Source organism: Pan troglodytes, chromosome 4 (assembly GCF_028858775.2).
Source record: "Pan troglodytes isolate AG18354 chromosome 4, NHGRI_mPanTro3-v2.0_pri, whole genome shotgun sequence".
NCBI lineage: Eukaryota > Metazoa > Chordata > Mammalia > Primates > Hominidae > Pan > Pan troglodytes.
This window is the reverse complement of record NC_072402.2, coordinates 159,132,539-159,157,473: the sequence shown is the minus strand read 5'-3', so window position 1 is coordinate 159,157,473 and position 24,935 is coordinate 159,132,539. Positions and strand designations below refer to the sequence as shown.

At 37.1% G+C, this 24,935-nt stretch overlaps 1 protein-coding gene across 5 annotated transcripts in view; it reads left to right on the top strand.

Annotated features, from left to right (window-relative positions):
* The window catches only part of GABRB2 (gamma-aminobutyric acid type A receptor subunit beta2), a 260,076-nt gene that overhangs the window by 85,878 nt on the left and 149,263 nt on the right, over window positions 1-24,935 (top strand). For all 5 annotated transcript variants that reach the window (XM_063811655.1, XM_016954152.4, XM_054684759.1 and 2 more), the window contains exon 5: window positions 2,930-3,150. In XM_063811655.1, the coding sequence (XP_063667725.1) occupies window positions 2,930-3,150 (221 nt within the window). The remainder of the gene's footprint in view (window positions 1-2,929; window positions 3,151-24,935) is intronic.

Below are 24,935 nucleotides of genomic sequence, written 5' to 3'. Positions count from 1 at the left end.
AAAATTGATGTGACAGTTTGCAGAATCACCAGGGCCTGTCTGGGAGCATTTTTTAGCAGGCACTGCCTTGCTGACAAATAACAGAAATTAGCATGTAATGCAGGGTCTCACAATCTTAACATTTATTTAGTCCAAAAGATAAGATAGTTTCCTGTGTCCAAACACATCTCAGCTGATTTGTAAACTTCAGCACCTTCCAAACGGTATTATTTCTCCTAACTCTCAAGAGGGCTTATGAAAGAAGTGTAAGTAGCTTTCTCCTCTTGTAGAGATAATAGTCAAATTTTCCATTTCAAGAATTGGAAATCACTAAATGCGTTCTTTCCAGCACAATATTAATTGCATGTTTTATTTTTTATGTCCTGTTTTTAGGTTATTTGTAACATAGGCACACACAAAAATATATATCTGATCCTTTTACTGTTTTCTAGTTATATAATTCATGAATGTTCATCTTGCTTCTATTGTAAATTAACATGCTCCTCTAGAGATCCTCAAACTAATTCTTCACTAAAGCAGAGTGCTGCAGAACAGTCCAGAATGCTAACCAGAGTAATCCGTTAAAGCGAATTTCACCGACAACTATTTGATACACATTTAGGATATTAATATGTCTTTTGATAGGATAGAAGTTTGGTGGTAAAATTGGAGGGTCCTACACTAATTTCTGAGTGAGGTCAAAATGTGTGTGTTTTCTAAGCCACAGAAAATATTTAAATATTTTTTACAACGAGTTACGTTGTTCCTATGAAAACTGTTCGGTGTTAGAGCAGATAATATGAGTCATATTTTAAAATAATATAACCCAATTAAGATGTATAAATCTCAACAAAGGTTAGAAAAATGCAAGATTTTACTGAAATTTAAGTATGTGTCTTATACACAAAATTATGCAGATTTGTGCAGAAATCCACTAGGCATAGCTTACTGGACATATATTATTTCATTCATTTGTTATTTGAGCCCTGGGCACTGCTCTAGCCTCTCAGGTTGCAGAGATAATTAATACATGATTCTAGTTTTTAAAAAACCCTCAAGTAGGGCATTGTGAACTGATTTTAAAATAGAATTGTAATTATGCTTTTCAAATGAATATTTGGACCTTCACTTAGTCATTCAGATGAGGGTGAGAGAGCAATTACATTGTACCCATAGGCTTCTAATGGATAAAATATGTCACTTATAAATGCTTCATTCATAGTATATAGCTTTTTGTAGTTTACAAATTGCATTTGAGTTGTACATTTAATTTTCATAATAACCTTCTGATTAGATCAGGCATGTATTAAAAGCCCCATTTATATTTAATGGAACTGAAACTAAAAGAAGTTATGTATATTTACGTCCTAGAAACAGAATTGAGAAATGGTAGAATTGGGACCCCAAGAGCAATGCTCACATTACAGGAGCCAGCCCACTGTTTCTAAAAGTTGCAGCCCAGCCTACTTGTCCGTAAGGCTGGGATTAAAATTCTCATGATAAACTGACTGAATTAATATTGTTTAGATAGCTGAGAAGCTTACATTAGCCTCAGTGTGCATGTCGCCTTTTCTGGAAAACCCACCTTGATCAGACTAGACTGATTAGGATTCTCATTTACAAACTCTTACAATTACTACCATAATAAGTTAGCCACTTTGTAACAATCTATTTTAAATATGCATACCCTTCTAAAATTTCATGGGGCTAATTTTCTTGACTGCTGTGTTTCTACTCTCCCTATGTATCACTGGCTCAAACGAGCAGGTCTTACTGATTCTTCAAACATGTCAAGCCTGTCTATTTATCTTAGGGCCTCTACAGATTCCCCTCTGCTCAGCATGTTCTTTTCCCAAGAGCCAGTGGTTTGGGCTCCTTCTCTGCTCTCTGCACAATGCCAACTCCCAAGAAAAGCTTTTTGTCACCATTCCAGTTAGATATTTCGCACCTTGATTTATGTGCCTCATAAAATGTAGCATAATTTTACATGATTCTGTTGATTTATCTATGCTTTGTTTTTAAATTTCCTGAGAGCAGGCATTTAATCTGTCTTGTTTACCACTTTCATCTCAGCACCTCAATGGTTCCTGTCAAATACTAGATACAAATTATATATTTAATGAATGAATGAATGGAAGAATGAATTGATGGATTCTTAGGTTTGGATGTGCTAGTTAATTTTTTTAGTATACATAGAAACAAATACATAACTATTTTTAAAATTGTGTTTATATCTCACCTAAGAGTCCCGTGTACTCCACTTTGGGAAGCACAAATTAATCATTAGGTAATTATCCCTTAATATCTTTCTTCCTCAGAAATATTTCATAAATTTCATGTGAATATATTCTCTTCACTTCTGTATTCATAGTGCCCACCACTGTGCCTGGCCCATGCCAGGTACTGGGTAAGAATGGGTTTAATAAATTAGTATTTGCCTCTATATGTGAACAGTATATGTTTGTATTTGTGGCCATACATACACACACACACACACACACACATATATATATATACATATATATATATGTATATAAATTTGTTTTCTTGGCCGGTTGTGGTGGCTCATGCCTGTAATCCCAGCACTTTGGGAGGCCGTGGCAGCCAGATTACCTGAGGTCAATAGTTCGAGACCAGCCTGTCCAACATGGTGAAACCCCAACTCTACTAAAAATACAAAAAAAGAGCTGGGTGCGATGGCACATGCCTGTAATCTCAGCTACTTGGAAGGCTGAGGCAGGAGAATTGCTTGAACCTGGGAGAGGGAGGCTGCATTGAGCCGAGATCGCGCCAGTGCACTCCAGCCTGGGTGACAGAGTGAGACCCTGTCTCAAAAAAATAAAAATAAATTAAAAATAAATTCATTTTCTTATTAATACTGAGATGTTTGCTTATCCCCCAGATCTGTCTGGGTGTAAACTAACCATGTTTTTTTTTCTCACATTTACAGGATTATACCTTGACAATGTACTTTCAACAAGCCTGGAGAGATAAGAGGCTGTCCTATAATGTAATACCTTTAAACTTGACTCTGGACAACAGAGTGGCAGACCAGCTCTGGGTGCCTGATACCTATTTCCTGAACGATAAGAAGTCATTTGTGCACGGAGTGACTGTTAAGAACCGCATGATTCGCCTGCATCCTGATGGCACCGTCCTTTATGGACTCAGGTCTGTTGTCCCCAATTCAAAATATAACTTTTCCTGAACAAAATAGCTGTTAATTTTCATTGGATGGAAATATTGTGCTATTTTCCTTATCTTTCTTCAATTCTACTAAGAAACAGTTAAGCCTCCTATCCACTAGACATTTGAGAGCTTAAGGTAGCATGCTTACAAAGGAACTTAACCTCAGCTAAGACTACATTTTTCTGAATTATCTTCCAATATCAGCTGCTGATCCTAAAGCTGCTTTCTTTAAGGACTAGGGATAAACAATATCAAAATAGCTGAGACATAGAGTTTCTTTAAAATTCAAAAACATTGTGAATGCCAAATAATTGTTTGAATATGGGAGATGCTGTGTTTTGTAAATTGCTTCTGAGCTGCCTCAACGGGATCATGGCCCTCTGATGATGAGAAAGCTTATTGTGACCTCTTACCTTCCAGGGAGCAATCAGACTTGCAAATAAATAAAGTAGTCATCTCATGTTTATTAATGGGAAATGTATACTCAAATATACCTCTATGTCAGGAAATAACTGTGATACTCTGATATCTGGGTGAGGATAATTTATAGAATAAGATAGTTTTTCTTTTAAAGTTTATTCTGTACTGAAAGCATGGTTTCATATTAAAAGATGGTTTTCTAGAAAAAAAGAAGAAAAAATATATCTTTCTCTGAAAACACTATAATATAAAGGATTTCTCTTCATTAGAGTGGAAGAAATTCTAAACTCAGATTTTCAGTTGCCTAATTTATTCTGTGTTACATGAATATGTGGTTACCTTCTCATAATGGTGATAATAATAACAATAATATTCATGTATTGAACACTTGTTATGGGTCAGACATTGAGCTAAGTGCTTTCATGCATTATTATAGTTAACCCTTACAACAACTTCATACATTAGGAACTGCTATTGTCTTTGTTTTCAAATGAAGAAACAGAGGCTGATGCAATTTACCAAAGATTACAAAGAAAGTAATCTCTGGAGATGGTACATAAACCCTGTTCCAAGTTCAGAGCCAAAGCCCTCAACAGGATGCCTCCAATTCCACATATTTCTTGTCTATTCTATCTCATTTTTATTTTCTGCTTTGTTCAGTACTCCTGACTGATACTTTATCTTAGATCCTTAGACTCAGCTGTTTTGTTTATGACATTTGTTGAGAAAAAGGCATTTGGCCTTCAAGGGAGGGAGGGATAAGAGAGGCAGAATGAGAGCACATTTGTACTCTGTGGCAAGCACTGGTGGTAGACAAATGAGTTAGATACAGGCACTGCTCACATACATGCCTCAGAAAAGAAGGAAATAGAAGAGAGAGAAGGTAAGTTGACTGGCAAAGTCTGAAAAGATTCTACTGAAGTGGTGGACTTCGAAAGTACTAATGGAAAGAATTGTGTTCAGCGGATACATGATACTAAAATTATTACTTGGAATCAACTACAAAACATACAGTATCAGAGAGACCTTGATGAGAGGGTGACCATGTGTGCAGTGGAGAATAGGGAATGAAAAAAGACTGTAGTTTAATATTTTTTAAAAGTTAAGCATGGAGGGAGGTAAGAATCTAGAAGAAGGCAGGAGACTTAGAAATGATAAGTTACCCAGAGCAGACCCAGTGCTGGATGCATTTTGTCCATCATATCACTTCATCTTCACAGAAATAATGCAGAAATCACCCTGCGCTCTTCCTGTTTCTCCAGAATACCTATTTTTAGGGCACAGGACATGTCATATTCTCCTTTGTATACCCAATACTGACTAAGCACCTACACTGTAAATAGCAGTGCAATAAAAGTTGAGGATGAATTCATAAATGCATGTAGGCAAAGTTGAGTGGACAGCAAAATCAGAATGCCTTTAGAATTGAGAGGAAAAGGGGGCTGAGCGCAGTGGCTCACACATGTAATCCCAGCACTTTTGGAGGCCAAAACGGGCGGATCATGAGGTCAGGAGATCAAGACCATCCTGACTAACACGGTGAAAGCCTGTCTCTACTAAAAATTAAAAAAAAATTGCTGGGCGTAGTGGCGGGGGCCTGTAGTCCCAGCTACTCGGGAGGCTGAGGCAGGAGAATGGTGTGAACCTGGGAGGCGGAGCTTGTAGTGAGCCGAGATCGCGCCACTGCACTCCAGCCTGGGTGACATGGCGAGACTCCATCTCAAAAAAAAAAAAAAAAAAAGAATTGAGAGGGAAAAGGGGTAAATCAATATTATAGATGATAAATTGGCTTCTTTATATCATTAAGTCATTAATCAAACAAAAATGACGACAAGTTATTCTTATCATTAAGATCACCGGGACACTATTGCTGTACCTTTAATTCATGTCATTGGAAAATAATCATTCTCCCATTCCCACTTCCATCAAGGGCTATTAAAAAATATGCAGGTTCCTGAACACATCTAACATACATAGAATTAACACTTCCCCACGGAGAGGGCTCATGAATGGTGATTGTTCTCTCAGCTGTATTGTTAATTGTGAAGAGAAGATTAATAAGAACATTCATCAGGAAATATATAAATGTCCAATTCCAGTTTCAATGGGCAAATAGTAGAACAATTTATTCCTTAGAGAGAAATTTATGCATATCAGATCTTTCTCAACTCAAGGAGGTTCATTTGCAATAGATAGGTAAAAGGAATTCAGTTAAAGTTAGCTTTTATTCTATTTAATTTCTAGCTCCATTTTATATAATGCTAAAATATATTATTCTATTGTTACAGTTGATTCTACAATACTTTGCCCCTCCTGCTACTTACCCACCCCCAGCCAGTAATTTTCTATTGCTGACAATGTAGTGAGAAGTTTGTGTCTGTATTCCATAGGTCTGCATTGAAATGACACTTAAAATAGTAATAATATTAATATCAGTAGCTAGTACTCATTAAGAGACTTAGCATGTACTTGTCACAGTGCCAAAACTTTACATATATTATATTATTAATATTAACTTTAGCCCAGCAAAATGGGTACCATCATTTTCTCCGTCTTACATGAAGAAATGAGGGAACTTGCTGACAAAATTACACAGCTGCTCTGCAGAAGAGCTTAGTTATCTGAAGGTAAAGACGTTGATCTTCACTCTTCTGTCCTGCTTATGTACTGGCAAGATGGAAATAAAGAATACTAGGAATCACCTGAGAGCATGCAGGGAACAAAAAAGATAAAAAAGTGTTTAGATGGAAACAACTTTTATTAGTCCATAAGTACAGGCTTTATTCTGGACTGATAAAAATAAGGCCCTAATGAACAACCTGCCTGAGTCTTCTATGAAAGGTGCATTATTAGGTCCTGTGGTTCACACTGGTTCCAGTTTAGTAGGGAATTTTGCTGTCTGGATTTCTGAGGCACAGGCAAGATCTTTGTAAATAATTTGGCAGTGGCAAAATTTACTAGTCTGGGTAAGACATATTGAAGGGCAACCATGAAGATGTGGATATGGGAAGCTGGCACAAGAAAAACTTTAAATATCAAGGCAGTGACCAAGAAATTGGGTAGAACTAAGCCTGTAAGCTGAATGTCTTGTGAGTTTAAGGCAAAATCTAAGGGCTTAAACTTCTTTCCCATTAAGACAAACAAAGATTGGTGGGGTAGGTTAAAGGAGGGACAGTCATTTACAGTATCTGAGTAAGTTTCTTTCATAGGTTTTCTTCAGTGAAATCTTCAGGTATTAAAACATAATAAAGATAGAGAAAGAAGTATTGCAAAATATCAATGCTTATTGAATTTAACAGTAGGTATGTAAGTGTTCATTGTATTGTTCTTTCAACTTGTCTGTTTGAATGTCTTCATAATAAAATTTGGGTCTGGGCATGCCTGTAATCTCAGCACTTTGGGAGGCTGAGGTGGGCAGATTGCTTGACCTCAGGAGTTCAGGACCAGCCTGGGCAAAATAGCAAAACCCTGTCTCTGCAAAACATATGAAAATTAGCTGGGTGTGGTGGCATGTGCCTGTAGTTCCTGCTTCTCTGGAGGAGGCTGAGGTGGGAGGATGGCTTGAGCCCAGGAGGCGGATGTTGCAATGAGCGAATTCATGCCACTGCGCTACAGCCTGGATGACAGAGCCGTACCCTGTCTCAAAAAAAAAAAAAAAAAATTGGGGAACAAAATTTCATGTTTCAGAGGCCTAGGGACCTTTTGTTCTATTATCTGGGAAATACCACTCAACATTTAAAAGGTCTGCAGCCATGGGATGATAGTTCCCATCTCTCGTGTGTAGAGAATCTTCTATGAACACATCCTTTGAGTACCTGTGTCAGAAGAGGTGGTCATCTCATCTCAGAGGATGTGTGGCTCAGTGGGTGAGATCCATGATCACGGATAGCCAGGCTGATCCATTATCCGGAGAGGGGTGCTCAAAGCTCGTCAGCCAGAACCTTGCTACCACTCTTGTCAAATTTTCTTTCTGCAAAAGCATGCCCACTGCTTCTGATGGTGCACAAGAGCTCTAAGTCTACTCATGCTCATATTTTGTGCTTGGTTAGCAAGAAATTTAAGCATGCACACCAGCTGCTCAGCAAGCTTGCATTAAGTTATAGTGGTCTTGAGGATTTCAGGAGATGAGATGAAGATTTAGAAATATGGACCCTTTTTTTATAGACTAAGTTCTAACAGTTTTCATCCTTATTGGATCTCTGTTTTCCCATCTCTAAAAGCACACGATTGCAGCATACTCTTAGTTATTCCTTTGCTTTTCAGTATGAAAATCATTCCAGGGGCTCTGGGAACAGATTTCTAATGCTTTGCAGATAGATAAATGGACCCAAATGGGCAATCCAACCAATTTCCTTAACAAAGAGTAATGATAATGGAAGTTGGGTTTTAATTTGGACTTTTGTCGGTGGCTTCTCATTGAACCTTAAGCATATTTTCCAGGTTTTATTGTCCTCATTCATAGGAAGAGGGGTGAATTAGATGCTATCAATATTTTCTACCCAGTCATTCTTTGAGTCAGTGATCAATCAGTGTAAAATAATATATAATCTATGAGAATAAAAAATTAAATCATATAGTTGGAGTAGCACAGTAATTGGTGGATAGTAAGTGCTCAGTACCACTTAATATTTAATAAATAAATGGAAGCATGGATGGGAAATTATAGAACTTTACACTAGTTATCTTTTCATTGTTCTGTGAAGTAAGACACTGGTTTCTTTGTGTAGAACAGAAAGAGTGGGACTGAGCAAGTGCATTGAAAGGAATGGGAAAAACCTAGGCCAGGCATGTCTAGAATGCAAAAGAAAACTGCTAAAGAAAATTCAAAGGATTGTCAAACAGTGTTGAGGACGCAAACTTGTAGAGGAACCAGGTATCTGCAGCCATTGCATTTGTCAGTTTGAGATCACAAGTGAGGAAATTAGATGCCTGGCATGGGACCCAGGTGGTCATGACAACTCTTAACCGAGACCCTCAATCCCCAAGGCAAGTGCCTCAGTTGTAGCATGCCTTCAATAATTTTCATTTAATAATGTGTTGTGTGGTTCTTCCTAAACCAAGCCTCTCCTTTTCTTCTCATCATGTCTTAGCACTCCTCCATTTTCTTAACTTTATTTGAAGAGCTTCAGGAATTTCAGGAATAATTAAGTTATGAATAGTGCTTTTTTTTTTTTTTTTGGAATCTCACTCTGTCTCCAAGGCTGGAGTGCAGTAGTGCAATCTCGGCTCACTGCAACCTCTGCCTCCCGGGTTCAAGCAATTCTCCTGCCCCAGCCTCCCGAGTAACTAGGATTACAGGTGCTCACCACCACACCTGGCTAATTATTTGTATTTTTAGTAGAGACAGAGTTTCAACATGTTGGCCAGGCTGGTCTTCAACTCCTGATTTCAAATGATCTGCCCACCCCGACCTCCCAGTGTGCTAGGATTACAGGCATGAGCCACTATGCTAGGCCAAGTGCTTCTTTTTTTTATTAAAAAAGCTTAAAATTGCAGTTTGTGACCAAAGAATATTGAAAGTCTTGAATACAAAATCCTCACTGTCTTAGTTGATTTGGGCACTATAATAAAATACCATAAACTGGGAGGCTTTGTAAACAGCAGAAAATTATTTCTCACAGTTCTGCAGGCTGGGAAGTCCAAAATGAAGTCACCAGCAGATATGGTGTCTGATGAGGGCCGGTTTCCTGATTCATAGATGATACCTTCTCACTGTGTCCTCACCAGGTGAAAGCAGCAAGGCAAACTATGGGCACTAATCCCATTAGATCCTGCCCTCAAGACCTAATCTTCTCCCCAAAGGCTCTTTCTCCCACTACCATTACATTGGAAATTAGGTTCAGCTCATGAATTTGTGGGACACAGACAATCACAAGATACCACTCACCTTCACTCTTGGTCACTGTTGATAATTCAGGACAATCTAATTATAAAATTAAATACTTCCTGTAATTTACCAAACTCTTTAGAGATTTCCATCAAGAGATATGGCTAGATATGGGGAAGAATGTTTTCTTGGGAGTAGCTTAGCTGTAGATGTGGCAACAAAAGACATTCCAGTTGACTAGGCAGAAGAAATCCTAGCGATTTAAAAAGCAGATATTTAAAACAGACTGAAATATGGTCTATTCCAAAATAACATTGACCCAATTAGATCATTTTCAGAATAGTTTAAAGAAAAATGATATAGAAAATACAGAAATTTTTTTGTGTGTGAGACAGTGTCTCACTCTGTCACCCAGGCTAAAGTGCAATGATGCAATCTCGACTCACAGCAACCTCTGCTTCCTGGGCCCAAGTAATTCTCCCACCTCAGCCTCCTGAGTAGCTGGACCTACAGGCATGTGCCATCACACCTGGGTATTTCTTGTATCATTTTTGTAGAGGTGAGGTTTCGCCTTGTTACCCAGGCTGTTCTTGAACTCCTGGGCTCAAGCCATCCACCTGCCTCGGCTTCCCAAAGTGCTAGGATTACAGGTCTGATCTTCTGTGCTTGGCCTAGAATTAAAAAAAATATATATTTTAGGTTCAGGAGGTACAAGTGCAGGTTTGTATACTTGAAGTATATTGGGCAATGCTGGGGTTTGTGCTTCTGTTGAGCCCATCACCCAAATATTAAATAGAAAGCAGAATTCTATCAATGAACTCAGCTGAAGCGCAAGCAGGTAAAAATCAGATTTAATCTGGTGTTGACATGCTCATCATAAAGAAGGTCACATAGGTATAATTCAGACTATTATTCACTTAAAATAGGATATTTATTGGGTTTCAAAAACTAATGAATAATTACAATGGACAGGAAATCAGAACACCTGCATTCTTGTCCAAAATTAGTGATTCTTCTGATCACTCATTTAAATGATTGCTAAATGTTTATTCTAGCTTCCCTAAGCCCATTAATTCTGTGACTTTGTTAATGTATGACATATATCCTTTTAGCACTTCCATCTTATTATGCATAAAACGGTATTTAAAATATTTCAATTGCTCAAGAAACTGTATTTATCTCCTTGAAGAAAACCCTGATTTATTAAGAAATCAAAAATATCATAACATTCAGGTACACAAAAGAGCAGTCAACTTGAATTACCAATTGATGACATGTTTTTGTGAGCATAACAGTGCACATTTTCATTAAAACTTAGAATCTAAATATAAGTTGGCTGTATATTATTTATGCCAAGTCATTAATATTACATCATACTTAATCACATTGAAAACTCTTCAACAAACACAGTAAAATCTTCGTTGAATCATGAAATAATCCATGTTTCTTATTGACTATTTAGAAACTATAGTTCTTATGAAAATAAAAGTACCCCAATCCTACCACACAGAGATAACCACCACCTTGGTCTTGCTGTATATGCCTTTAAAGTATTTTTCTTTTAAAAATGTATATATGTAGTTTATTATGAAAACATTCATCTTATATATACAATTTTTTATCTTTTTAAATTAACGATGAATGTATAGTAAGCATGTTTGTCACGTCAATAAAACCCTCCTCACCATCATTCTTCATCCATGATAGGACATATTTAAAATATATTTCTTGATCCAATATAGGATATGGCTTATGGTTTTTATATAAGATGGACTATTTGGTTGTGGCTATCAAATGCAGGACTATTATTTAAAATTTACTTCTTATTTTAATGAGAAATAGGCAAAATTATTTGTGACACAATTTATAATCTTATAGTTGTCTTGTTGTAATTTATAGTCTCAGTTGAAGAAATGGCTCAGGGTATATACTCCTACTGATTTTGTTAGGACAGTTCTTATGGAAGGAATGACTTTCTTACGTTCTCAGTTGTAGCTGACCCATCTAAAAACAATTGTTTGTCTTTCTGCGTAAGGGGGGAAACCTTGACTTCACATGTGTATACACCTCCCATATGTAACATTAGATCAGAAACTTGTCACTTCTGATTAAATGCTCACATTCTTAAAGAAAGATTCATCAGGAAGCAGAAGGTAATTCAACCACCTCCTGATTTGTATGTTCTGTCATTGGTAAAATGGCAAAGGATAATGTTAGTCTATAATGAATTTAGACAGGCAGGATTTTATTAATTTTATCCTCTTCCTCTACTCTGAAAGTTTTACCACAGGATGACTGAGTAGTCATCTCACACTGAAATATATTTTATCAAACATTAATATATCAATTTTTAACTCAGATTTCCTAATTCATTTTCATAAAGATATTGAGTGAATATATTTTGTCAAGCAGAACAAAAGAGATTTCATTAAGAATATGAGTCCTTCTGGACAGAATGTGAGAACCTATTCTCTAAATTTTGCCAGTCTTCAAAGCACCTGTCTCCACCTGTATGTGAAAAAAATGCATACGATGGGCTGTTATAGAATGCAACCTCTTTAACGAACTGCAATTACCTTTTTAAAAAATATGTTTTCCATGATTGTCCTATAAGATTAAAATAAATATATTTAGAATTAATTTCTGATATATTCAAGTTCACCTCCTTTTTTTATAGCAAGGAAAAGGGAGGCTCAGAGCGGGAAGTAATTGTGCCTAACATCCTAGAGACAATGGTAAACCACAGAGCAGAATCCCAAGCTCCTAACTCTTAGCCCAGGGCTTGTTATTATTGTTGCTACTGCTACTGCTGGAGTTATTTAGTTACTTGGAGTCATCCTTGCCTGACTGATGATAGAAAACAATTTAAATCCAAGCCAACAATAGCAGGATCAGAAATACATCATTCTTCAGCCTTAGAAATGGAGAGACTTGTATTTAGCAACCCTAGGAAATAATCCAGGGCTCATTTTGTTGCAACCTTTTACTGGATTTTTAAATAAAAAACACTTAAAGAGGAAAAGCAAGTTTGCCTCTTTTCTTTTTTTTCTAAAATATTTCTGACCCATCATGTTCTGGTAGCCAATGGATCTCCTTGACTGTTGGCTACGTGGGTCCCTAGTTGTTCTCATGTCTGTTGATTTCAATGGAATGAAAGTTCGCTGTGGCAGCACTGAAACCAAAGTTGTGAAGGGGATTGCTTTAGGAAAGAGGAATGGCTGGAGACTCCAGAGGTTTTGAAGTAGGGAAGAAGCCAGCTGCGCTTCCAAGAAAGGTAGGGATTTTATATTGCAGGCCTGAAGAATGTGTACAGTAGTGTTATGGAAGTAGACCTTGTCTGCAAAGAGGAAAATTATTGAAATCCATTGAGGATATTTTATTAATGGGCTTTTGAAAATATCTATATATAGCATTGTTATACATAGTACATTCAAAGGTAGTACTTGCATATTCCTGATTTCATTAGGAGTGAACCCTCTGAGTCACCAGAATACTGTGAACGTGGAAAGAAGCCAGGTCTTCATTTTACTCTATTTTTTTTAGCAAAGTATTTCCCAGTAGATGTTTAAAATTGTTGCTATTGTGTGTGTGCATGTGTGTGTGTGTATCTTCATTTATAGGTATAGGTATATATATATCTATATGTCTGTAGATATGTTTGTATATATTTGTGTATGTGTAGTACACACACCCATAAGGGCACGGTTTTTTCATTTGTCTTACATTTAGACTGAAAAACAACAGAAGAGACTTCCATTGTTTCAAGCCTTGAAATAATGCAGATTGTTCTCAGTGTTGGTTTAATGATTAAGTTTTCTCTAATTACATTTGGAGTAACTTTTGCATCACTTTGATTTCATGAAATCGGTAAATTTTGTTGGGAGCTTTTGCTGGCAGCTTACTTGGCAAATGGGAAAAATACAGAGTTAGACTAGTATAATGAGTTCACTTAAAGCAGAGTTTTAATTAGATAAAGACATTCAAAGCAAATGCAAATGAATACTTGAGTCAGTTGTAGTAGTAGTAGTAACCTTTATTGGATACTTTTATATGTCAAGTCCTGAATTATCTCATTTACATCAAACAATTTTGTGAAACAAGCTATTGTTATGTCCATTTTATAGCTGAGGAAACTGAGACTTTGGGGGAATAAGTAACTTGCTAATGAGTTTCAGGGCTCAGATTGAACTCAAAACCCATGATCTAAGTCACTTCCTCAAAGTCTGAAAGAATGCAATCTTCATCCAAGTAAATGAATGCAAAAGACTCTTGAGAAAGCAGGTACTGAAAGTGTTGATGGATGGAGAAGACTGAAGAGTCTAGATTTCCAAGGTCCCTTAAAAAGAACTGAGTAGTCATTCATCTCCCCTCTAAAGAGATTCCCCTCTGGAGAGATGTCTTAGTCATCATTCATTAATGGATGAATATGGCTCTATTAGTTTTAAACAACACTCCACAATATGGACTGATGCACTGTTTCTGGCTGGCCCATTGCTTTTCTTATAAATACAGCACATAAAGTACATTCCTCAGGTGTAACTTAATATGATAATTCCTTTTATCTATTATTCTTAAAGGGGTTTCTCTTATGCAACTACTTACACATGGAAGGTCATTTTGTTACACTTTTCTGAACGACCAAGTCCAAGTAAAAGCTACATGCAAGATAGTTTGTAATTTGAGGTATAGAAATTTTGAAAATCTGTTCTATTTCACAGTTATACAACCATGTTTTTAAGTTTCAAAAAAACTCCAGATTAGGGAAAACTGACCATTGAAAGATTAGATCAACCCTCAGTTTAATTAGCCAAAGATACAAAACTTTACTGGAAGTTAGGAGGCCATGCAAAGTGGTCTGCAGGGAAATATCTCTGCATGACTTCTAAGGCTCCCAGAGACTCTGAAGGCCACCAGAGAATTATCCTGCCCACAGGTTTTCTGCTCAATTGAAGAAACTCAGTTTTTTTAGATACAGGGTCTCACTCTGTCCTCCCAGTCTGGTGTTCTCATAGTTCAGGGCAGCTTCGAATCCCTGGGCTCTAGCAAACCTCCTACCTCAGCCTCCCCAGTAGCTGGGACTACAGGTGCACACCACTACATCTGGCTAATTTTTAAACTTTTGGTACAGACAAGGTCTCACTATGTTCCCCAGGCTGGTCTTGAACTCCTTTTCACAAGTGATCTTCCTGTCTCGGCCTCCCAAAGTGCTGGGATTACAGGCATGAGCGACTATTCCTCTCCCCAAGAAATTTAATTCTTACTTTGTAATTCAAGAAGAAATTACCCAAATAACCTGTACATTTTAATTTCAAGGCTGCACAAACATCATTATCCCTTTGAGTTTCTTGATTCTATATTGAGCATCAATAATCATTCTAAAGGGGAAATCAGAGAGTACTGGACCAATAGCTATTCTCTAACTGTCAAGCAACTAGAAAAGTACCTCTGACTACCAGAATATTAGGAAGGATCCCAAAGTACATGAATAAAATCTATACTTGTTTTCTATAATAAGTAACAGGAGTTTCAGGCTTATTTCCCATGGGGAGAAAAAAATAGGTAGAAGATTAAAAAATTACACAACCTATGGAAGTTACTGCCAAAAATGTTTGTTAAAAGACTTTTGGTAAAAGTTTTAATCACTTGCTTTGCTAATGGATGTTCAGGGAAGATTTCTACCTCATTCCTGTCTCCTTATTTTGGAGATCACATATAAAGCAAGCTTTTCCTTGAAAAACCAAACCGGTGTAATAGGTTAATGACTCAAATCACATTCACCACATTACAAAATGCTCAAGCTATTTTACTTCTCAGAAGTAGCTCATTATCTGCACTCTTATGCACAGAATAAAAGGCAACAAAATGCTAAATGACCATAAATCCCTAGAGAAAGATACTAATTCCATGTTGAATTGTTCCCACTAGCCATAATGGAGAAAATAATTAGGACTTTATATTTTAGCAGCTGTAACAGGCTGACAACTAAGAGAAACTATTGAAAAGACCAGGATAAAGAACAAATCTTCTGGCATAAAAATACTAGGAGGCATCTGTGCATTTTACATCATTGCATAATGAGGCCAGACAACACAAAACTTAGAATAGCAGTATTGCAATGTGTTAAGAGTATGGGTTGTGGACCTGACTGCCTTGCTTCAATACCTTTAGCTGTGCTCTATCTTTCTAAGCTTCAGTTTCCTCATCAGTAAAATAGGGCTTAATAGTTCCTATCTTGTAGGATTACTGAGGGGATTAAGCTACAAAAAATGCTTGTAAAGAATTTACTAAAGTGCCTGGCACATAAGTTGTTTGTAAAGATTAGTTGCTATTATTAGCCTCACTGCTGGTACCAGCCTTGACCTTTTCTGCATTTTTCATCAGGATAAGAGGGAGATGACTTTTTTTTTTTTGGCAAGAGAAAATGGTGGTGGTAAATTCTTATTATGTATCAATACCATGCCAGGCTTTGGAGATACAGGAAGATAAATGACACATCCAGTCTCTGTGACTCAAAAACTTGGAGGCTAGTGGGAGAAGAAAATATGTAACAGATGATGAGAGGTAGGATAGGCTAAGTAAGAGCCAAAATCTGGAGTCAAAGACACAGGGGTTGTTTTACGGGCCATGTGTCTTTCATAAGTCAACTAATGACTCTCAATCCAAAATAGTATTATTTAACTTATAGGAATTTTGTCAAAAGTAAATAATAAATCATTGCATTTTTAAAGAAAAGTGAACTGAAGCTTAGACAAATTCAGTAACTTGTTCAAAGTTGTACTAGTATACACGTCAAAGATGGGGATAGGTTCCAAGTCTGCCTGACTCCAAAGTCTGTGCCTTTCATGATGATTTAATGGGTTGAATGTGAAGAAATGACCCCATGCATGCAGTTGGAAGTGGCAGAGCAGACAGGGACGTACTCAGAATTCTCTTAAGAGGAATAGCTGAATGCAATTATTCACTTTGATTACCTAAATATTAGGAATGTCTGTACAGTGTTCCAGAAAGAAGCCAGAAAAAATAATAATAAACTCTAATTTGTGTTTAATAAAACAGGCACACTCCAGGTAAGTGAATCACTGAAGCTTTAATTCATTTATCCATCAATCCATCCAGTCAAGTCCTGAGTGAGCACCTCTTGTTGCTCTAGGTGGAGGATAGAAGGTACAGTAGTGAATAAGCTACATATAATCCTTACTCCATAAGCTTGTACTTGGAGAAGGAAAGATATAAACTACCAGCAAAAGAGATATTTAATGTTAATGATAAGGTTTATAAATTGTGATGAATTGAATTGTGGAAGTTAAACATAATAATATGATAAAGAGTTACTGGAGGAGAAAGTGTAATCCTACTTTAGGAGGTGACATTTGAATTGAAATATCATCACTAAAGGTTGGTATTGATGATTTTGTCAAACTCTGTGAAATATTTGAAGAGATTTATTCTGCACCACATATGAGTTATCAGTGGCCTATGGTACATCTCTTAGGAAATTCTGAGAACATGTGCCCAAGGTGGTCAAGACACTATTTGGTTTTCATACATTTTAGGGAGATACAAGGCATCAGTTAATACATGTAAGATGGACATTGGTTTGGCCCAGAAGGGTGGGGCAGTTGGAGGCTTTCAGGTAATGGATTCAAATATTTTCGGATTGGCAATTGGTTGAAAGAGTTATTATCAATAGAAAGAATGTCTGGGTTGTGATAAGGTGTTTTCAAGACCAAGGTTTTATCATGCAGATGAAGCCTCCAGATAGCAGCTTTCAGAGAGAAAATTGTAAATGTTTCTTATCAGACTTAAAGAGTCTCTTCTATTTGTAATTGCAAAAGGGAGGAGGCTGTAATGAGACATGTCCAACTCCCCCTTCCCGTCATGGCCTGAACTGATTTTTCAGGTTAACTTTGGAATGTCCTTGCTGAGAGGAGGGATCCATTCAGATGGTGGGGGTTGGGGGGCTTAGAATTTTATTTTTAGTTTACATTCAAAAAGCACAGATCTGAGGAATGAGTGTTCCAGTTAGAAAGAATGAAAATACAGTAGTCCTAATGGCAGAACAAACTCCTGTGCTTGCAAGAAGAGAAAGCCAACTACTTTACCCCGAACTTTATGTTCCCTCTCTTTCATATCACTGCCTTTTTTATTCTTTATAACTACATGCATTATGTATTTGTTTACTATTTAATGGCCTGTCACCACTAGAATATAAGCTCTGTGAGAGTAGAAACCTCTGCTTTTTCCCCAACTGTTTATACCCCAGCATCTTGAGGAGTGCACATCCTACAAGAGCCAATTTAAAAAATTTGCTGAATGAATATATGTATGCACGAATGAGTAATTGCCATTTCGCCACAGCACTTTTCTAGTTTATCAGTCTGACTCCTGACTCTGTTTATCAGTTTGTGGGATCTGAGGTTTCTGCAGGGTTTACCTTAAATTGATTTATTACTCTGTCTGTCAATGAATGCAATTCATACAAAATAGGGTCAAACAATGGATTTGCATACTGAGGTAAATTAAGAGGAGTAAAAAGAGAAGCATTAAATCAAACTGATATTATTTAAAACCCAATTATCAAAGACTATTATGTTTAAATGAGGTGAAAAAAATCTGATTTTCCCATCTAGTAGAAAACGTGTGGCATTTCACTGTATTGGTAAGAAACTTCATTAGTAGTGAGACTGTGCTTCAGGTGATGTCAATTTCAACAGCTGATAAGAAGACATTTTAAAGATAGGATCAGCAATTGTCATGAATTCAGTTTCCCAAATTATAAATTAAGTGCAAATATGAGTTGACCGTGTTAAAATTTCCATTGGCATGGCATTTTCTTATGTTATGTTATCATTTGCAATCACTGCGATATTCTCAAAGATATACAGAAATGTCAAAGTAGAGGGAATTGTACTGTGGTAGAATTTAGGTGACCCATATTAGCCTCCTAGCATAGAATGATTCAATGAGAAAACCCTTTCTAGTGAGAGCCAGTGCTTTTCAGAAACATGTCTCAGAACTTCATTACAGCTAAGTTCAAAGGGATGTTCTCTTTTATTCATGATAATCAAATGTTATATGACTAAAATGTATGTAACTTTTTATTGATTGCAGAGCAGTGGTATCATATTATTTCATTGGCATAGGGTATGTCTTTATGTAATTTGGAGTATCTTGCCTATCCTTCAGAGGGAATGTGTGTTTCTGTGCCTGTGCATGCACATGTGTGTAAGGAATGAAAGGAGAATACTATCTGGGGAAAAAGAAAATGCATTTCCTCAGAACAGTATTTTTTCCCAAATATTAAGTATTTAAGCCCATTTGACTGGACCTATACATTGATTTTCCCTTTGGGAAGTTAGACATAACATGAGGATTAGTCATATACCAGTGTAAACAAGGCTTATGATGTGATAATGAGAAACGCTTTTTCCCACCCAAATTGGCTCTTCTTAGCTAATTTAGTGTGTGAATAAATTATATTTCTTACTGCTACACTAAGATGATTCATTAAGGGTTAATTTATGGAGCCTCCCTAAATTACTGCTCTACTCATTGGTCATTACCCCTGATGATGGCATGAGACAAACCACATGTCCGGCCCTTACTTGATGGCAGATGAAGTTACCAAGGAGGAGAAAAATGCTGTGTCCACCACATGGGTGGCCAGGGGCTGGGCAGAGCTATGAACTGAAAAAACAGAGGAGAACAACAACACCGGTGTGAAAATGAACTTTGCCTAAATTCTAAGCAGGAGAAAAACAGGTTTTAATCTGAAAGACCAAGTTCCAAATAATGTGGATTATCAGAGATTCTGATTTGGGGAACCTCAAACTCTGGACTGACTTATGGAGCTGAATAAAATCTGTGTCACTAAATAGGTTTTAGGTCGAATATTTATTTTATTGTGAAAATCTCAGGCATCTTAGACAAGGAAGAGGCTATATCCCTAGGCCACTTTCCTTTCTTGTGATTTTGATTTTTTAGTATCCTGTTCGGACTTCTGTTTGTTCTATCATAAATGGGATCCTTGGCTCACCTTTGTTATTTGTAGTATTTTACAATTATGAAAAAGTGTTATTGTTGTTGAAATTATTATTGTTCAGTGACAATGCTCCTTAATTACAAAAAGCTATTTTATCCTTGCAAGTTGTCAGTTTCTGTAGGCATGGATAGAACAGAGTGTAAAATATACATAGAACTAAATTTAAAATAGATCATTGTTGTAGTTGCTGACAACAAAGATTTGGTGGGGGAGAAGAATAGGAAGCAGGGAGGGGAGGGTGTAATTCTGTATTCTAGGTGCTATCCAGTTATTGCAGACACAATTTTATGTTCAGGAGAACATCAGGGTAAGGGCTTACCTCTGTAGATAGCATTTACTTCAAACCAGGTACTGAACGTGAATGTATTCCTCATATGAGCCATGACATCTCTGTGCTTCAAAATGTGGCTTTCATTTTCTTATTTTTCCCACTGCTCTGTGGTAAAGGGGACCAACTGAATCAAGAGAGATTTGGGGACACTAGACTTTTTGATGTCTTTGGGTAGCACCATCTGCATGAACAGATGGGGGAACATGTCACAGGGCTAGAAGGGGACTCTGAGATCAAAAAAAAAGAAAGAGAGAGAGAGAGAATTGAAAAGGGAATGAGGGAATGCAATGGCAGGGTAAAGCAGATTGAGTGTCAGTGGCTGGGAATTCTTTGCAACCTGACCCAGGTAGTGGTCACTGAATGGCTGCCACCTGTGGAGTCCATGGGTCCCCAGGACAGTGCTGCTCAGCATTACAGCAGGCATATTTCTTAGCAGTAGGAATGGGCACATACCTCTGTTTCTCTGTGCTGACAAGAGGAGATCCCTGATGCTGTCAATTACAACTCCACAGGGAGGACAGTAAAAGGGCTGCTTCAGTGTCCTGGTGGAAGATTCTGCACGAGAGTGGGTACCTCATCATCACTAATTTCCCCCAAGTTGACAAAAAGCATATACTTTTGCTCATGATACTTTACTTTCTTACATGTTTCTTTATTTTTTTCATTCATTCATATGCTTATTCAATCATTCCATTTTTATTTTATTTATTTAAAAAAGTACATTTGTAGGGGTACATAGTAGGTATTTGTATTTATGGGATACATGAGATGTTTTGATAGAGGCATGAAATGTGAAGTAAGCACATTATGGGAAATGGGTTTTCCATAGCCTCAAATATTTATCCTTTGAGTTACAAGCAATCCAATTACATTTTTTAAGTTATTTTAAAATGTACAATTAAGTCACCATTGACTATAGTCACCCTATAGGTCTTATTCATTCTTTCTATTTTTGTACACAATAACCATCCCCATCTCCCTCCTCCCACCCCAGTTAGCCCCCCATTACCATTCTCAGCCTCTGGTAATCAGTCTTCTTCACTCTATGTCTATGAGTTCAATTGTTTTGATTTTTGGATTCCCCAAATAAGTGAGAACATGAGATGTATGTCTTTCTCTGCATGGCTTAATTCACTTAACATAATGATCTCCAGTTCCATTCATGTTACAAATGAATGGATCTTATTCCTTTTTGTGGCTGAACAGGACTCTATTGTTTATAGGTATCACATTTTCTTTATTCATTCATCTGTTGATGGACACTTAGGTTGCTTCCAAATCTTAGCCATTGTAAACAGTGCTGCAACAAACATAGGAGTACAGAAATCTATTTGATACACAAATTTCCTCCTTTGCATATATACCCAGCAGTGTGATAGCTGATCATATGGTAGTTTTATTTTTAGTTTTTTGAGGAACCACCGAACTATTCTCCATAGTGGTTATACTAATTTACATTCCCACTAGCAGTGTACAAGGATTCCCATTTCTTCACATCATCACCATTTGTTATTGCTTGTCTTTTGGATATAAGCCATTTTAACTGGTTTGAGATGATACCTTATTGTAGTTTTGAATTGCATTTCTCTGATGATCTGAGATGTTGAGAATCTTTTTATATTCCTGTTTGTGATTTGTATGTCTTCTTTTGAGAAATGTCTATTCAAATATTTAGCCAATTTTTTAGCAGACTTTTTCCTAAAGAGTTGTTTGAGCTCCTTATATATTCTGGTTATTGATTGTTTTCAGATGGGCAGTTTACAAATATTTTCTCTCATTCTTCGGGTTGTCTCTTCACTCTGTTGAATGTACCCTTTACTGTGCAGATGCTTTTTAACTTGATGTGATCCCATTTGTCTATTTTTGCTTTGGTTGCCTGTGCTTGCAGGTACTGCTCACGAAATCTTTGCCCAGACCAATGTCTTGGAGATTTTCCCCAATGTTTTCTTGTAGAAATTTCATAGTTTGAAGTCTTAAAGTCTTTAATCCACTTTGATTTTATTTTTGTATATGGTGATACATAGGGGTCTAGTTTAGTATTTTGCTTACGCATATACAGTTTTACCAGCACCAGTTATTGAAGACATTGTATTTTCGCCAGTAAGTGTTATAGGCACCTTTGTCAAAAATGGGTTCACTGTAGGTGTGTGGATTTGTTTCGGGGGCCTCTATTCTGCTCCATTTGTCTATGTGTCTGTTTCTATGCCAGTACCATGCTGTTTGGTTACTAGAGTACTGTAGTATATTTGGAAGTCAAGTAATGTGTTTCCTCCAGTTTTGTTCTTTTTGTTTAGAATAACTTAGAATAACTTTGGCTATTCTGGGTCTTTTGTTGTATTGGGGCCTATATCTCTGTTTGCTTCTAATAATATTTGCCTTATGTATCTGGGTGCTCCAATGTTGGGTGCATATGTATTTACAATTATTATATCCTCTTGCTAAATTGACCTTTTATCATTATATAATAACCTTTGTCTCCTGTAGTTTTGATGTTGAAATATATTTTGTCGGGTATAAGTATAGCTACTACTGCTCTGTTTTGGTTTCCACTAGCATGGAATACCTTCTTTCATTTATTTATTTTCAGTCTATGTGTGTCTTTATAGTTGAAGTGTGTTTCTTGTAGGCAACAGATCAATGAGTCTTGTTTTTTCATCCATTCAGCCAGTAATGTGTTTTGATTGGAGAGTTTAATCCATTTACATTCATGTCATTATTGATAAATAAAGACTTACTCCTACCACTTTGTTATTTATTTTCTGGTTGCTTATGGTATTCTCTTCTTTCTTTCCTTCCTGTCTCCCTTTCATGAAGGTGATTTTCTCTGGATATGATTTAGTTTCTTCCTTTTTATTTTTTGTGTATAAGTGGTATGTGTTTTTTTTTTTTTTTTTTTGGTTTGAGGTTACCGTGAGGCTTGCAAATAGTATTTTTTAACCTATTTTTATGTGATTGTCTTTATTTTGTTCTTCTGTACAACTTTTAAGTTCCAGAGTACATGTGCTAGATGTGCAAGTTTGTTATATAGGTAAACATGTGCTATTGTGGTTTGCTGTACAGATCAACCCATCACCTAGGTATTAAGCCCAGCATCCATTAGCTATTCTTCCTTATGCCCTCCCTCCCCCTACCCCCACCAATGGCAGGCCCTCATGTGTGTTGTTCCCCACCACATGTCCATGTATTCTCATCATATAACCCATTATTTTAACCTGATAACAACTTAACACTATTTGCGTAAGCATACAAGCAGACAAGCAAAAAGAAAACTAATAAAAATTCTACTCTTTAACTTCGTCCCCCTACTTTTAAACTTTTTGTTTTTTCTATTTATATCTTATTGTACTGACTATGTCTTGAAAATTTGTTGTAGTTATTACTTTTATTGATTCATCATTTAGCCTTTCTACTTAGGAAAAGAGTAGCTTACACACCCCAGTTACATTGTTATACTATTCTGTGTTTTTCTTTGTACTTTCTATTATCAGCGAGTTTTTTTTACCTTAAGGTGATCATTTATTGCTCATTATTGGCCTTTTTTCTGATGGAAGTACTCCTTATAACATTTCTTATAAGACAGGGCTGGCATTGATGAAGTCCCTCAGTTTTTGTTCATCTGGGAAAGTCTTTATTTCTCCTTCATGTTTAAGAGATATTGTCGTTGGATACACAATTTTAGGCTAAAAGTTATTTTCTTTTAGCACTTTAAATATGTCACGCCACTGTCTCTTGGCCTGTAAGGTTTCCACTGAAAAGTCTGCTACCAGACATATTGGAGCGTCATTGTTATTTGTTTGTTTTTCTCTTGATGCTTTTAGGATTGTTTATTTATCCTTGACCTTTGAGAATTTGATTATTAAATGCCTTGAATTAGCCTTCTTTGGGTTAAATCTGCTTGGTGTTCTATAACCTTCTCGTACTTGGATGTTATCTTTCTCTAGGTTTGGGAAGTTCTCTATTATTATCACTTTGAATAAACTTTCTCTTCCTATCTCTCTACCTCCTCTTTAAGGCCAGTAACTCTTAGATTTGCCCTTTTTAGGCTGTTTGAGAGATCCTGTAGGCATACGTCAGTGTGTTCCGTTCTTTTTTCTTTTGTCCCTTCTGACTATGTATTTTCAAAGAGCTTGTTTTCAAGCTCACTAATTTCTTCTTCTGCTTGATCCATTCTGCTATTAGGGGACCCTGATGCATTCTTTGGTATGCCAATTGCATTCTTCCACTCAATTTTTGCTTGACACTTTTTTCATTATTTTGATCTCTTTGTTAAATTCATCTGATAGAGTTCTGAATTTCTTCTCTGTGTTATCTTGAATTTCTCTGAGTTTCCTCAACACAGCTATTTTGAATTCTGTGTCTGAAAGGTCACACATCTCTCTTTCTCCAGGATTGGTGTCTGGTGACTTATTTCATTCATTTGGTGAGGTCATGTTTTCCTGGATGGTGTTCATGCCAATAGATGTTCTTTGGCATGTGGACATTGAGGAGTTAGCTGTGTATTCTGGCCTTCAGTGTCTGGACTTATTTGTAGCTGTCTCTCTTGGGGAGGCTTTCCAGATGTTTGAAATGATTTGCATGTTGTGATCCAAGCTGTATGTGTTTGAGGGAGCACCTCAAGTCCAGTAATGATGTGGTTCTTGCAGACTTGTAAAGGTACCACCTTGATCGTCTTAGACCAGACTCAGGAGAATTCTCTAGATTACCAGGCAGAGTCTTGTTCTCTTCCCTTACTTTCTCCCAAACATACAAAGTCTCTTTCTCTGTTCTTAGCACCTCAAGCTGGGGGTGGAGTGATACAAGCACCCCTGTTGCCACCACCACTATGACTGTGTTAGGTCAAACCTAAAGCCAGGACAATGCTGGGTCTTGGACAAGGCCTGCTGTAGCCACTCCCTGGCTTCTGCCTTGGTTCATTCAAGGCCCTAACCCTCTACAATCAGCAAGTGGCAAAGCCAGCTGGGCCTGCATCTTTCCCTTCAGGGCAGCAAGGTCCCCAGGCCCCAGGTGGGTCCAGAAGTGCCTTGCAGTACTCAGGGACTGGAGCCAAAAACCTTAGAAGTCTACCTGGTGTTCTGTTGTGTTGCAGCTGAGCTATCACTCATACCATAAGACACAGTCTTTCCTACCCTTCCCTCCCCTTATCCAAT